The 13,329-nt window shown below is 60.6% G+C and overlaps 1 protein-coding gene across 12 annotated transcripts in view; it reads right to left on the reverse strand.

Annotated features, from left to right (window-relative positions):
• MEF2D (myocyte enhancer factor 2D) overlaps positions 1 to 13,329 on the reverse strand; it is a 61,573-nt gene that overhangs the window by 21,730 nt on the left and 26,514 nt on the right. For all 12 annotated transcript variants that reach the window (XM_082781114.1, XM_082781111.1, XM_082781116.1 and 9 more), the window contains one exon: positions 1,800 to 2,088. In XM_082781114.1, coding sequence (XP_082637240.1) covers positions 1,800 to 1,853 — 54 coding nt within the window. In that variant the 5' untranslated portion in view covers positions 1,854 to 2,088. The remainder of the gene's footprint in view (positions 1 to 1,799; positions 2,089 to 13,329) is intronic.

A 13,329-nucleotide genomic window follows, 5' to 3' on the forward strand; every position in this document is an offset into this window, starting at 1 on the left:
ACCATATTGGCCGCTGCCAGAGTCAGCAGCCTGGCCCTGAAGGGCTGATGGTCTGATCTGTCGTGGCAAATCCTCTCCAGTAATTCCCCTAATGACATTAGTGACTCTTACTCGCTTTCCTCCCCGGGCTTTGGCTTCTGCTGTAATCCCGGTCTCCTCCGCACGGGCTCGTGGACTCTAGGGAGCAGCAGCCCCGGTGGGGACGTGGGTGCTGCCACAATATTGCCCCTCTGCAGCCCTCTCCTTGCCAGCTGCAGGATCCAGCCGGGCGATGCAGGCTGTGAGCACAGGACCTCCATCTGAGCTGGCTGCAGGGCAGCAGCACAAAACCCCTGCGTAATCCAACAGCCTCGGGCTCCCCAAACCCCGGAGCGCAGCACGGAGAGCGAGCCCTTCCCCGTGCCTGCCCTCACCCTGGTTTTAAGCCGGTTTCACCGAGCAGCTGCACACAAGGTGCCGGCACGGACATCCCTCACCTGCAGCAGCAGCAGGAGAAGGAGGGGAACAAACAAAATGAGGCAAAACGGGGATGTTCATGAGCCCGGTGACCTGAGCCCACGAAGCTGCTTCCCCACTGGGTCAACACCAGCTCTGTGCCGCCCCACAAACGCCTGCCACCGCCTCGGCTGCTGGCACAGAGCCGCCTCGTCCCCTTCCCGACGGCTTCTAGAGCAGCGCCGGGCTGTGCCACCAAGCCCCAGGGTGACCAAACGTTTGTCCTTCGTTTCAGCCTCCCACGGGGAGGTGGTGACCCAAGGCCGGGCAGCGCTGGCGCATCCCTGCAGCTGCCCCTCGTGGCCCTGCGTGGCGTGGAAACGAGCGGTGCCGTGAGCATTTGGGACCTTCCCGAAACCATTTCACGCCCGTCCTGTCCCCCCAGCACCACCAAATAAAGCCGTGAGGAAGCCAACCCGCGGTTTTCTCTTCTTTAGCTGCGGAGCCATAAAACGGCTCCGCGGATTTTGCCGCTTGCCACCTTTTACGCGCCAGGAACACGCAGCGTGCCCACGATTTTGGGGTTTTCCTGAAAAAAAAAAGCAGCAGGAAAAAAGCAGAGCGGGGCATGCTGCGGCACCTGCAGCTGGAAGTCTCAGAGCTACGGGAAAAACATCGATGGATCCATCCCAGGGCAAACCTGCTGTAGCAAAGTGCTGCCACTCCACCCATCAGGCTCAGCAAAGAGACAAAACGAGGGAAAAACTTGTGTTTTTTTTTTAACTCTGAGATACACGCCTGTGTTTTTCACGCATGCACACACACGCACGCGTGGCAGCGGCTTGGCTTCAGCCCAGCACAAGTCTGGCACAAGAAAAAAAAAAAACAAAGATCCCCGGGCAGTTAGAAGTTTTCAAGCGAAAAAAAATAAAAATAAAAATAAAAATTGTTTGGGTTGTTTGCGTTCAGAAAAATGGAGACTTGTTGCGGCTGTTTTTTGTTGGAAAAACCTCACGGAAAATGTCAAACGAAATATATTTTCTGCAAGAACAAAAAAAAAAATAGAAAAGCAGCAGCTAAGTGGAGAAGACGCTTTTCTGGAAAAGCACTTAGATGGAAATGGCACGAGCGGCTCCAGGACGCGGCTGTGGCTGGCCCAAGAAAATGGGGCTATTCGCCCCGTTTTTGGGCAACTGTCACAAGCGGCCTGAATCCAGCCCCAGGTGCTGAGCTTCGCCCGTCTCTGTACCTTCTGGGTTAGGAGGGAAAAGCACAGGTTGGCCCCAAGGGGGTGGAAATGAGGATTCTAGAAACGGGACCCTGGAAATATGTGAAAAAAGGGTTTTGGGGAGGGGGGCACCCACCTGCCGGTTGCGCTCGTCCGTGATCCGCTGGATCTGGATCTTTTTTCTCCCCATCTTCTCGGGAAATCCTCACCGCAGCGGGGCGACTCGGCTCAGGGGAGGCGAAGAGGAGCCCCCTTTTTAAAAGGCTTTCATGAAAAAGCGTTGGGGGGGGGGGGTGGTGGAGACGACGAAAAATGAACGGGAAAAAAAAAAAAAATCAAAGAGCGACGAGCCGCGGGGCGCTGCGCTCTCAGTTCATGGCACCCTCCTGCACAGCCGGGTCCGGCGGGGCTGAGCCGTCAGAAACCTGCGGGGAGGGAGAGAGAAAGGAGTGAGACCCAAACCCATCCGTGCCCAGGCTGTGGCCCCCCAGGATTCCCCCCCCCCCCAAGCACCGGAGCCCAGTTTGGGGACGAGGGACCTCGGCAGGTCTCCGATCCATCGCACGGGGTCGGGGACGTCGCGTTGGTCCCATCTGGTCTTGGGAACCCCCAGGGATGGAGCCGGGGGACCGAGGGAAGGTAGGGAACCGGGGGGGCACGGAGGCACTGGGGGGGCACAGCGCCGTCCCTCTGCGATCCCCTGGGATCTTTTTTTTTCCTCTTGATAAAGCCGTAAGCAGTGGAGCGGGGGGTGATCAGCTCGGGCCATTTCCACACGGCTCCGATTGCTGCGTTAAGCTTCCATTTGGCATTTTCAGCTGGTTTTATTCGATTGCTTTTTAAAAAAAATAACGCGTAACCGGGACACGGGGCAGGGGGAAGGAAGGTGGAGGGGGGAGCCCGAGCCCGACCCCTTTGGTGAAACTCCGGGATGCAGAGGGGCGGCACGGGTGGATTTGGCAAAGCCAAGGGGCAGCGCTAACGTCGCGCTTTGACGCCACGGTGCCCCGTGCCAAGGCCCGGACAGAGGGAAAAGCCAATCCCAAAATAGCCCCGTATCTGCCTCCGCTTGGCAGCCCCAAACGCTCCGGGTTTGGCTCCGGGAGGCACGATCCCAAAGCCTCCTCCCTGCCCCTGTCCCACCCCGCAGCCCCCAGCCTGGGCCCCACGGGGATTTTCGCCCCATCCTTTGCCTCCTCGCCGGGCACTGCGACCCCAAAGCAGCCCCGACGCTCCCGCGCTTGTTTTTCGGGGTTCGTGGAAGCTTGTGAGTCACCCTCCTGTGTTTTTTTTTTGGTGCAATTATTCATCGTGCCTCGCGCTGAGCAGTTTCGGCACGGATCTGAGCACCAGGCAGGGGAGGGAGACGATTTTCCCCACCGTTTGCTGCCTGGAGCAGGCGAGCGCTCAGGACCCCGACTGCTCGGGGAGGCAGAAGACAACCAAAGCCCCTTTTCCTCCAAACCCCAACAGGATGAGGACAAATGGCCCGTTGGCTGCTTGAATCTTTCCCACTTCGGGCACTGTTTTCTCTGGACACCAGAGGCTGAGAAAGGCCCAGTGCCAGGGGTGCCATCACCTCTCCGAGCGCGCACTCGGTACATCACCACGCTCCCAGCACCGCGGGGAGGTGAGGGGCTGGTGCGAGGACTAGGAAAAAAGCAGGAGGAGCCTTCTGCAAAGTTTTCTTTGCAGCTTCTCCCTTCGGAGCCGTTTCCTTCAGCTGGCTGAGAACACGCACCTTCCCCAGCCTCGGCACCGCCAGCGGCAGGACGAAGCAGCAACAGCTCCGCATCCGGACCCGGGGCAGGACGCTAATTCTTTCCTTCTGCCGCAGCGCTTGGACGGAGCAACCCTCCGAAACGACGGCGGGTTTGCTATCCAAACCAGAGAGGAACTCTCCAGCAGCAACAATAAACACTGCAGAACAACGGGCCGTAAATTTAAAGCGAGTGAAAGGAAACATATTTTAACGTTACTCGGCTGTGGGACTCCTTCACAGGATGCTGTCGCAGCCAAGAGCTCACAAAGCCGGGGCCGAGAGGAGCAAAGCCCTGCCCTGCCCCGAGCCTTGCTCGTGCTTCTCGCACCAAAACCACGCTCCCTTCCCCGAGCTGCAAATAAAACCCAGGTGTCCCGACGCAAATCACCTTTCTCAACCACCACACCGCGTTCCTTGGAGCCTGCCCCGGCTGGATGGGGACGGCGCGTCCCGGCCCGGTGCTCGCCCACGCTGCCCAGAGGATGCTGCTCCTCCTGCTCGTCCCCAGGGGAGAGGATCCAGAGCTGGCACCGGGGAGGAAAACACCAAATTTGGGGCTCCGATGGGAGAAGGGAAGGGATTGAGAGCAGCACTGCAGAGCTTGCTGCTCTCCAAGCTCACCCACGGGGAGGTTTTTAAACTCCCCCCTTTTCTCTCCATGTTGCTGGTGGGGTTTTAGGGCGTTGCGGGGTTTCTTTTTTCCCCCGAGGTATTTTTAAACCCAGGTATTCTTTCAAGCTTCCTGGCCAGGTGGCTGTTTCAGAAAGCCCGACCACAGGCTCCACTTTCTGAGCAGCATCTGCAGGCACAAGGAACGCGGAGCGAGCGCCGGGTCCCACCACGCACCTTGCCGGCGGGTCCCTTCCTTCCCTGCGAATCATTTCAGCCCCCAGTCACCCACCCCAAAGCACTGGGGTCTCCCATCACCCTCCGGCACGCTCAGGGGGGACTCAAGCACCGGGACACACGTTCCCAAGCACCCAGGACTTGGGACTTTTAAAAAGAGTTCAAACTCCTCACTAACTTGTAACGCACGGGGCCTCGGGTGTTTTAATTCTGAGTAATATCCCCGATGACCCAACCATCTTTTTGCCCTTCTAGACAGCAGCTCCTCGCTCCTCAGCCTGGTTTTCTAAGGAAACGAGGCTCGCTGCATCACAGGACAAGGAGGCACCGACCCCGTGTGCCCACCAAGCCCAGGGGACGTCGCCGTCCCCAAGCCACGGCACTCCAACGAGTCGCACACCGGGGGAAAGCCCAGCCTTTAATAAGACACCAGAGAATCCCCACAGTCCTAAAATTCAGCCCGGCAAAGCACGGGCACCTGGGAATCGCTGCGAGGATCAGAGGGACCCAAAACCCCGGGGGAAATTTGGCGTTGCCCCCGCGAGTCGCGCTGGGACGGGGCCGCATCCCTCCCACCCGGCACCCCCTCGCGCGCTCGCACCAGCACGACTGTCACGGCAATTAACACACATGCCAATTAACTGCGAGCAGGTGCTGGTTAACTCCGTGCTGAGTAATTCATACCCGGCTCCGAGCAAATTGCTTCAAATTGGAGAGACGGGCGAGGGAGCAGAGTTAGCATTTTGCAAATGGGGGAAGAAAGGAGAGGAGCAGCACCTCCCTCTCAGCTGGGAGGTGTTTGCACAAAACCAGGAATTTGGGGGGTGCTGAGCCCAGGAGCTGGGAAGGCACGAGAGCTGCCATCTCCCCCGAGACTTTTTTCCTGCATTCCTGACCCTTTATACATATTTACAGCCTATTTTACCCATTTTTAAATATTTCCCCTTGGCACTGCACGAGCAGCGGGGTCCTTCGCACCGTCCTTTTTCCATCCCCCCCAAAATCCCTGTGTTTCCCTAGGAGCAAGCGGGGGCGCTCAGGGTCTCACACCCACTTTTGGGGGCCTTTTTTGCTATTTTTAACGCACTTTTATCGCGTCCCCTTTTCGTTGCCTCCTCGCTGAAGTCAGCCGCATTGTGAGCTCAGCACAATGTCAGCTCCAATAAACCAAGCGGCCGCCGCGCAGCTGTGAAGGCGAGATCAAAACGGCGAACCCCAAAGCCCTCGGAATAGGAAGGCAAAGGCAAATAATCGTATCCTTTCCAAAAAAAAAAAAAAAAACCACAAAAAAACACACAACAACTTTTTTCCTTTCAAGTGCTGCCCGCTCTGCACTTCTGCGTGGCCTTGCCCTTCCCGGTGCGCTCCCGGATCCACGCTCCCCGGGGCACCAGGGCAGAAACCCGTGGTGGAAGCAGGGGGAAAAGGGACAGCAAAATCTGGAAGGAAATTTGGAGAGGAAGGAAAAGAAGAAAAGCACTGCCCCGGGAAGAGGGTGCAGGGCCCTGCACTGCTCAGCTGGTGGAGGAGGTGAACGGGAGGGAGAAGGCCTGCCAGCGGCACAGCAAATCCCCAAATTAAATCCAAAATTGAATCCCAAATTAAAGGGAGAAAGGCTGTTTCCCACCTCCTGCCAGGCATGAGGAAAGGAGATCTGCTGCAAGCAGCAACGTGGAGGCACCAGCGGCCAGTGGCAGGGGCCAGGCACGGGGAAGCACACCCCAAAATAAAACCACAACAGCCAAAAGCCAGCGCCTTCCCCCCCCCGCCCCAGCACCACCCGCTCCCGCAGCACAAAACCACCCTTTAATGAGGATTTGGAGGAATTATCCCAAAGATGGGCTTATCCCTGCTTGGCATCCTTCGAGCTGGGGCATCCTTCTCCGGTCAGGGCAGGGAGGAGCCGGTGCTGTGCGGGCACCAGCACGGGGCCCCCCCTGTGCCAAACCCACAGCATCCCCCAGGAAAAGCAGCCGAGCCCGGGAGACACCACGCAGAGCCCTGAGAGCAGCCTGGCAGCACCCCTGAGCTCTCTCCCGTGGCAAAAGAGCCCTAAAAGCACCTGCAAACGAAGCAGCAAAGCGCAGCCGAGGTGTCCAAGCCCCCAGCATCGTGCGTCTCGGTCTCACCACGGCACGAACCGGCAGCGGCGCAGGGCTGCACTTCCACCTCCCAAGGCTACGGATTGAGCTCGGGTCACCTCTTGAACCTGACTGTTTAGCTGCAGTTCTTGCCTTCCTGTTTCCTTTTCTCGCTGGCGGCTGGGCCGGCCTTTTGTGCCTGAATTGTTGTTTTTTACATATCCTCTACGCTGACACCAAGGACTTTTCGTTTCCTCCTCGCCGGCTTCGGGATCCGAGGGACCCCGCTTCCTTCTCCCGTGGGGAAGGGGGGACGAGAAGCCCCCGGCGCTAACGCACGGTGCTGGCGCTCAGCTGGCACCGCTCCTCCTCCTCCTCCTCCTTCTCCTCCTCCTGCAACGTCGCCGCTTCGTGCTCGCCATCACCTCCCCAGCGAGCCATCGCCCCGCGCGGGTTCGCCCAGGATGGTGGCACCGGGCAGGACACGGCCACAGCTCCGTCGGGCACCGCGTGTCCGCGCGCCCCCGGCCCCGCTGCGCGCCGTGCGAAGGGCTAACTCACCAGCTCAGCATTGTTTAGCACCTCTTTATCTCCAAACCGAGATCAAAACCGCACAAACACGCTCGAGTCTCCTCCAAAGCTTCTATTCTGGTTTCAGGATGATGCTATCTGGGTTCCTGTGCCGAGCCTCCAGATGCAGGCAGGGGGGGAGGGGAGAGGAAGGCGGCCGAAACGCGGCTCCGGAGCAAACCTGGCTCGGAAGCGCAGCTGCAGGGCTCGCCCGAGCCCTCCCAGGGGCCGAATCCTGCTCTTGGAGCAGGTGCAGAGCCGGCACGATGCGGCGAGGAGCCTGGCAGCGAGCGGGCGGGCAGGTCCCTCCCGCGCACCCAACGCCCGGTGCGCGCAGCTGGAGCAGCGAGCGCCCGGCTCGGGCGGCTTCCCGGGGAGGGGGCTCTGCAAAAACGGCCCCCGCTGCCGGCGCAGGATCCGTCCCACCAAGCTGCAGGTACAGACCTCGGGAGGCTCCAGAGAGCAGAATCGAGGCTGGATTCAATCAGGCCCCCGAGGAATTTGAAAAGATACATATATTCCTGACCCAGATTCAGGCGTTCTCTGGAGAAAAGCAGATGCCAACCGCGCCGCCGGCTCCGCCGAGCTGTAACAAAACCGCGGGCCGTGCCAACAGCGGCCGAGCCCGGGGAAAAAAAAAAAAAAGCACAGCCCTTAAACGAGGCTGGAGAAGCAGCGTTCGCAGGGGGGGCTTTAGAGGATTTGGGGAGAGCATTAACCAGGGGCACGCTGTCTCTTCCCCTGCAGCTCCTGCGCTCGTCTGTGCCGGCGTCACACCGGGCGCGAGGCGAAGGGGCCGCGATGAGCCGGGGGTGCCCTCACAGCCCGTGGCCGACCACATCCCCGAGGTCCCTTTCTCACCCTCCCCATGCCACCGGCACGGCCGGAGCCGACGGAGGCTCGTGGCTGCCCACACCACTTAAATGGAAAGGACACGGGGGAAGGAAGCGGGGAGGGGGCCCCCCGGACAAGGTCAGCGGCGCGCCCGCGGCCCTGCTCGGCGCTGGCCGAAAGCCAGAAGCCACCCAGGGACGCTCACACTCTGCAAAGGCGAGAAGGCGGCTGCTGGGAGGAAGCACCCATGGGACTGGGACGCCCCCCGAGGAGCCACCCCATGGGGACAGGGCAGGGGAGCACGGGTCGGAGGCGTCAGGCCAGGCAGAGCTTTGCCAAGCGACCTCCGAAGCGCCCTTGGGCACGGGACGGGTTTCGCCGCCACCACAGCCACCACCTGGAGCGGCACGACCTTGGCGGTGGCATCCCCACGGTGGCACCCACACGGTGGCACCCCCGGAGGTGCCACCCACACGGTGGCACCCCCGCAGGTGGCACCCAGCCCTCCCAGGCGCTGTCGGGGCCGCGGATGGTGCCGGGGAGGGTCCCGCGCCCACCCCGCGCGCCCGCCGTCACCTGCGATGCCGGGGTCCCATGGCGAGGCCGCTTCGCCTCCCTCCTGTCCTCCATCCGTCACCAGCTCCGGCGTTGGGGAGCGGGGTAATTTTCCCTCGGCACTAAGTACAGTTTTCTAAATGAAGGGAAGCCAGAGCCCATTATCCGGCTCCGTCGCCCACCCCCACGGCTCCCTGCAGGGCACGAAATAACCACCTGCCAGCTCCCCGTAGCCATGCGCCGCGGCAATGATATCGCAGCTTCCCCTGTCACTATTGTCAGAGCAAAATTTAGATACCTGGTAATGAGGAGGTTTAATATGACAGATGAGAGGTTGACTCATTAAAAAAAAAAGGGAGAGAAGGAGAGGGAGCTGAGTTAGGGGGGATGGATCCTGCGCTCCGAGCCCGGATGGAAAGCAGGAGGCTGTCAAATCGTCCCCATGCCGGGGGGGAGCAAAAGCAGGGCTGGATCAAAAAGCAGAGGAAGAGGGGGGAGTTTGGGTTGAGGACTTGGGGAGGAAAGGGGAGGAAGGGGGAAGAAAGGGGAGGAATGGATGGGGAGGGATGGATGGGGAGGAAAGGGGAATGGATGGAGAGGAAAGGGGATGGATGGAGACGAAAGGGGATGGATGGGGACGAAGTAGCTGCAGTTTTGGGGTCACCCAGCCCTGCTCCCCCCAGGGCAGCTCAGCTCCTGCACCCGGCGGTGGCGACGCTTCGGTGTTTCGCTTTGAGGTTTTCTCTCTCGAATGGGAAACCGTGCAGCACCACACCAAGGAGGGGTGGGGGAGCCGAGGCGGAGCGGCGCCACGCGGCGCCAGCGCCTGTTACGGTAAGCGCCGGGTATCCACCGTGAGAAGGGTGCAGCAGGGACCCAAACCTCTGCTCCTGAGCACGAGGGTGCACCCCTGGGCCACCAGAAGGATGCTGACGGCTCGAAAATCCCAAAATACAACAGGCCTGATGGGCACCACCCCTGCCTCCGGACCCCTGCCTCGACCAGGACACGGGAGCGCGGCTCCGCACTGAGATTCTGCAGGGGGAGGAGGGTGAAACCTGCCCAGAAGGAAAGTCTGGGGCTCTCCAGGAGCGGGGCCGGGTTTTCCCCCGGTGACAACGAGGACAAATCTCTCCCCAGGGTGGGTTTTACCCAGGGGAAACTCCACGAGACCCGGCGGTGGCTGCTGCTGCGCCGTGCCATCCAGGAACGCGATGGGAACGCAGAGCCTGCTGCTGTGCTGGATGCCTGTGAGGCTCAGCACGCCGGAGCATCCCCGAAAAGGATGAGGGAAATCGGGCAGCAGCACTGGGAACATCCAGGGCTGGGTTTGCGCCTCCATCCCAGCCACCAGACCCCATTCTCACAGCACCAGTCAGCCCGCGGCACGTCCGCGCGCCTCCCTGCCCAGTTCCAGCCCCAAACTCTGCTCCCCAGCCCCTCGGTGGAAGCTTTCCACCAGACAGAGTGATTTGGGGAGTAAAGGGAACAAACATCCACGTGCAGCCCTCGCTCCTCGGGGCGAAGACGGCAGCAAAGGCTGGCCTGGGGGTGAGGATCCGGCCCCGGCTCGCGGAGACAGCTGGCCGTCAGCTGCTGCCGCTCGCTCTCCAGTGCCCCGTTCATTCCCATTCCTGTTCCCATTCCCGGCACAGAACCTGTCCTCCCCGCCCCGTGCAGCTGGCCCTGCTGCAGGCGATGACTGGGGCCGAGCCGGGCCAAACTGGAAAGCCAAAACCAAACCGAGCCGTGCAGGGTCCCCGTGCCGAGGGCCGCCGCCGGCTGCGCCAGCCGGCCCCGCTGCGGTGTGTTTCCTATTAGTGGGGAAGGCAAAATTGGAGCTGTTTTAACCCCATCCGTGTCCCACGGCCCTGGAGCTAATCCTTGGGTTTTGAGAAGCTTTGGGGTTTGTTTTTGACATGTTTACATGGCTGCTTGCACCCCGAAAACGCCCGGCCCCGTCCCTCGCCGCGGCGTCCCCGTGACTTGCTCACGCGCACGCCCACGTCACATCACGCCTCTCCCCGAGGGCGTTCGGGAAATGCAAATAACCCCAAAACAATGCAAATCACCCCAAAACTCCGCGAGGGATGGGCGGCCAGGCTACGAAAAGCCTCGGCACGCCGCGGGGCCCGCAATTTTGGCCACCCCAGCGAGCTGCGGGGGCGAGCACGAGGAGATGCCCGGCCCGGCAGCGCTGGGGACGCTGGCTGCAGTCACGGCCCCGTGAGCCCGACGCCGCCCGCGCTCCCGACGCGTTTCCTGGCCCTGCCAGGAATAGAAAGCAGGAGCCTGAGTCACCGCCCGGCCCCGTGCCCGTGCCCAGCTCGCCCCCGAAGCCCCCCGAGCGCGGGGAAGCTGCGGAGATGCTCCCGCACCCAGCGCCGGGGGCACCCGCAGGACCCGAAGGCAGCCGGGAGCCGTCAGGGGTTGCCCAAGTGTTGTGGGTGAAGGCGAGTCCCAGTGGGGGAAAGTCCTCTTGGAAAAGGGAAAATAGGGAAAAAAAAGAGAAAAAAAATGTGGCCACAAGGCTTTTTTTTTTTTTTTTTTTTCTCTGCAGGCTTCCAAATTGTGGGGGGGGGGAGAAAACACGTGGTTTGCAGGAGGAACAAGTTGGCGGGTAGAAGTTAAAGCGCTTCAGCCAAAATTTTGGCTTAAGAAAGGGGATTTAAAAATAAAATTTAAAAAAAAAAAAGAAAAAAGAGGTAGAGCAGGAGGAGGGAAGCAGTCTCCCAGCAGGCCAGGAGCAGGTAGCGGGACCCAGGTTTGGTTTCCAAAGATCAGGGATGGGACCCGCGGCCACAAACCCCGGCCCCAAACCGTGCCAAACCCAGAGCGAAGACCCCGCCGAGCCCCCCCAGCACTGGCTAAATGTTGGTTTTTAGCCCAAATTGTGGCGTTTCTCACCCACCCCATGGTTGTTGCCACCAAGATCTCAGTGGCCACGGAGAAGCCTCTGAGCTGGGTTTGGTCCTTCCCCAGATCCTCTTCCAAGGGCGGCGTGCTAAAGAACTAAAAGAGCTAAAAAACCTAAAACTCGTCCTAAAAATCCCACCCTCCAACAGGCTTTGCACCTAAGTTTTCACAGAAATGGATCTTAAAATCCTTACTGGAATTAGCAGAAGTATTACTGGGGTGATTTGCCCTAACCCAGGCCCACCCAGGATCAAAGCAGTCCCAGCCCCAAAGCCAAGAGGAACCCCAAAAAAGCGCAGGGGCAGAGGCGTCTGTCCCCAAATCCCTGGGGTCCCTGCGTCCCCACACCAGGAGATGGTGAGGGGAAATCCCCAGGCTCGGACACCTCCGGGACTTCTTATTCTTGGGGGGCAAGCCCATATCTGAGACCCCTCCACCTCCGTTGGTCACCCTCAGCCCCCTCGGATGGCACCACCAGCCGAAATCCCTGGAGAGCTCACCCCACTCCTCCTGCACACTCAGCAGCTGGGGAAATTTGGGCACAGCACCGCCAGCACCGACCCCTTTTGGACCCCAATTCACCTCCCTTCTCCCCCCAAAAAAACCCTGGAGAAGCCACACCAGCCAACCTCGAGCATCCCTGCATCCCGTAGAGCCAAACCCCTACCCCGAGTTCCTCCACATGCGCTGGAAGGAAAGCAAATTTTGGGTCCCCCCCCCCAAAAAAGGCCCCCTTCCCACCCTGGGGGGGCCCCGAACCGGGGCAGGGCTGAGCAGGAAGGTGTTAAAAAACCCCAGCACCGACCTCAGGGGGGAACCCCCGGTAAACAAGCGAGCTGTGGGCGAGTAAATAGGGTGGGCTGCTCCCCGCTCGGCTTCCTGTTTGCTTTCACAGATCCGGGCTGCCACGGCCACCGCCGAGCACCGGCCCCGGGGTCCCCTCGGCGCCTGCGAGCCCCCGGGGCGAGCGGGGTCCCCCCCTCCCCGGGGCATCCTCCCCGAGCCACGTGGAGAGGGGACAAGGACGGATCCGTCCCGTGCCATCGCTCAGCGTCCCCCTGGGGGGCTGTGGTGATGGGTGGGGGGCAAAAGTGGCCCCCACCCGGATGGGTTTTAGCCGTGTTAACCAAGCAGCCGGGCTCGGAGCGAGTTTTCCTACAGTTTTGGGGGAAATCCCAACTCTCCCATCCCAATCCCATAAGCGAGGAGCATCCTCCCCCCGTGCCTCAGTTTCCCCTTCCCTGTGCAGCTGATCTCTCCGATATGGGACCCCCCCACACCCCAAAAACCCCAAGCTGTGGGTACGTGGGGCTAACGGGATGCTGGAGCTTCGTGCCAGAGCAAACGGGGGGTGTAGGGGAAGCAGCCCCCCCAGGCACAGCGGGGAGGCTGATAAGAGATAAGGGCTGCAAATCCCAGAAGGTGATCGGGGTGGGGGGCCCCGAGCTGTTTGTTTGGCTCCAAACCCTGCCCCCGTGCTTACCAGAGAGGGACAAAAAGGGGGGAAAAAAATAAAAAATAACTAAAAAAGGAGGGAAATTAAAAAAAAAAAAAGAAGGGGGAGAAAAGCGCAGCACCCGCCCCACAACAACAACAACAAAACTCCAGAGAAAAAGGAGCTCGGGGAGGAGGTGGCGGCGGGTTGGGGGGGGGGCAATAAAAGGAAACCCAGTTGGGCTGGCAGGGCTTTTAAAGCGACGCCTGTTTTAAAAAAAGCAGCTGCTAATTTTAACTCTCCAGTGGAAAGAGTGAGCGGGGCCTTCCAGGAGACAGCCTGGCTGCGGCCCTTCCACGTCCGCGGGGCGCTGGCGGCCGGGAGGAAACGCGGGACGGGGCGCAGGGCAGGGGGGGGACAGGGCAGGGGATGCAGCCCCCGGTCAGAGCCACGCGGCCAGGGCAGTGGTTCGGTGTGGCGGGGCTGGCTCTGCCCCCAAAGTTGAGGATTTTAGCCCCAAAAATGGTTTTCGCCCCCTCCTCTCCAGCGTCGGGATGCCCGCGGGTTTTGGCACCCGCTCGGAGCCCCCCGGAGCTGAAAGGAGACCTCAGGGTGCAGGGCTGGAGGAATCGCCCTGCCAATTCCTCCTCTCTTTTGGGATGAGAAG

Source organism: Aythya marila (genome assembly GCF_965140915.1).
Source record: "Aythya marila genome assembly, chromosome: 29".
Taxonomy (NCBI): domain Eukaryota; kingdom Metazoa; phylum Chordata; class Aves; order Anseriformes; family Anatidae; genus Aythya; species Aythya marila.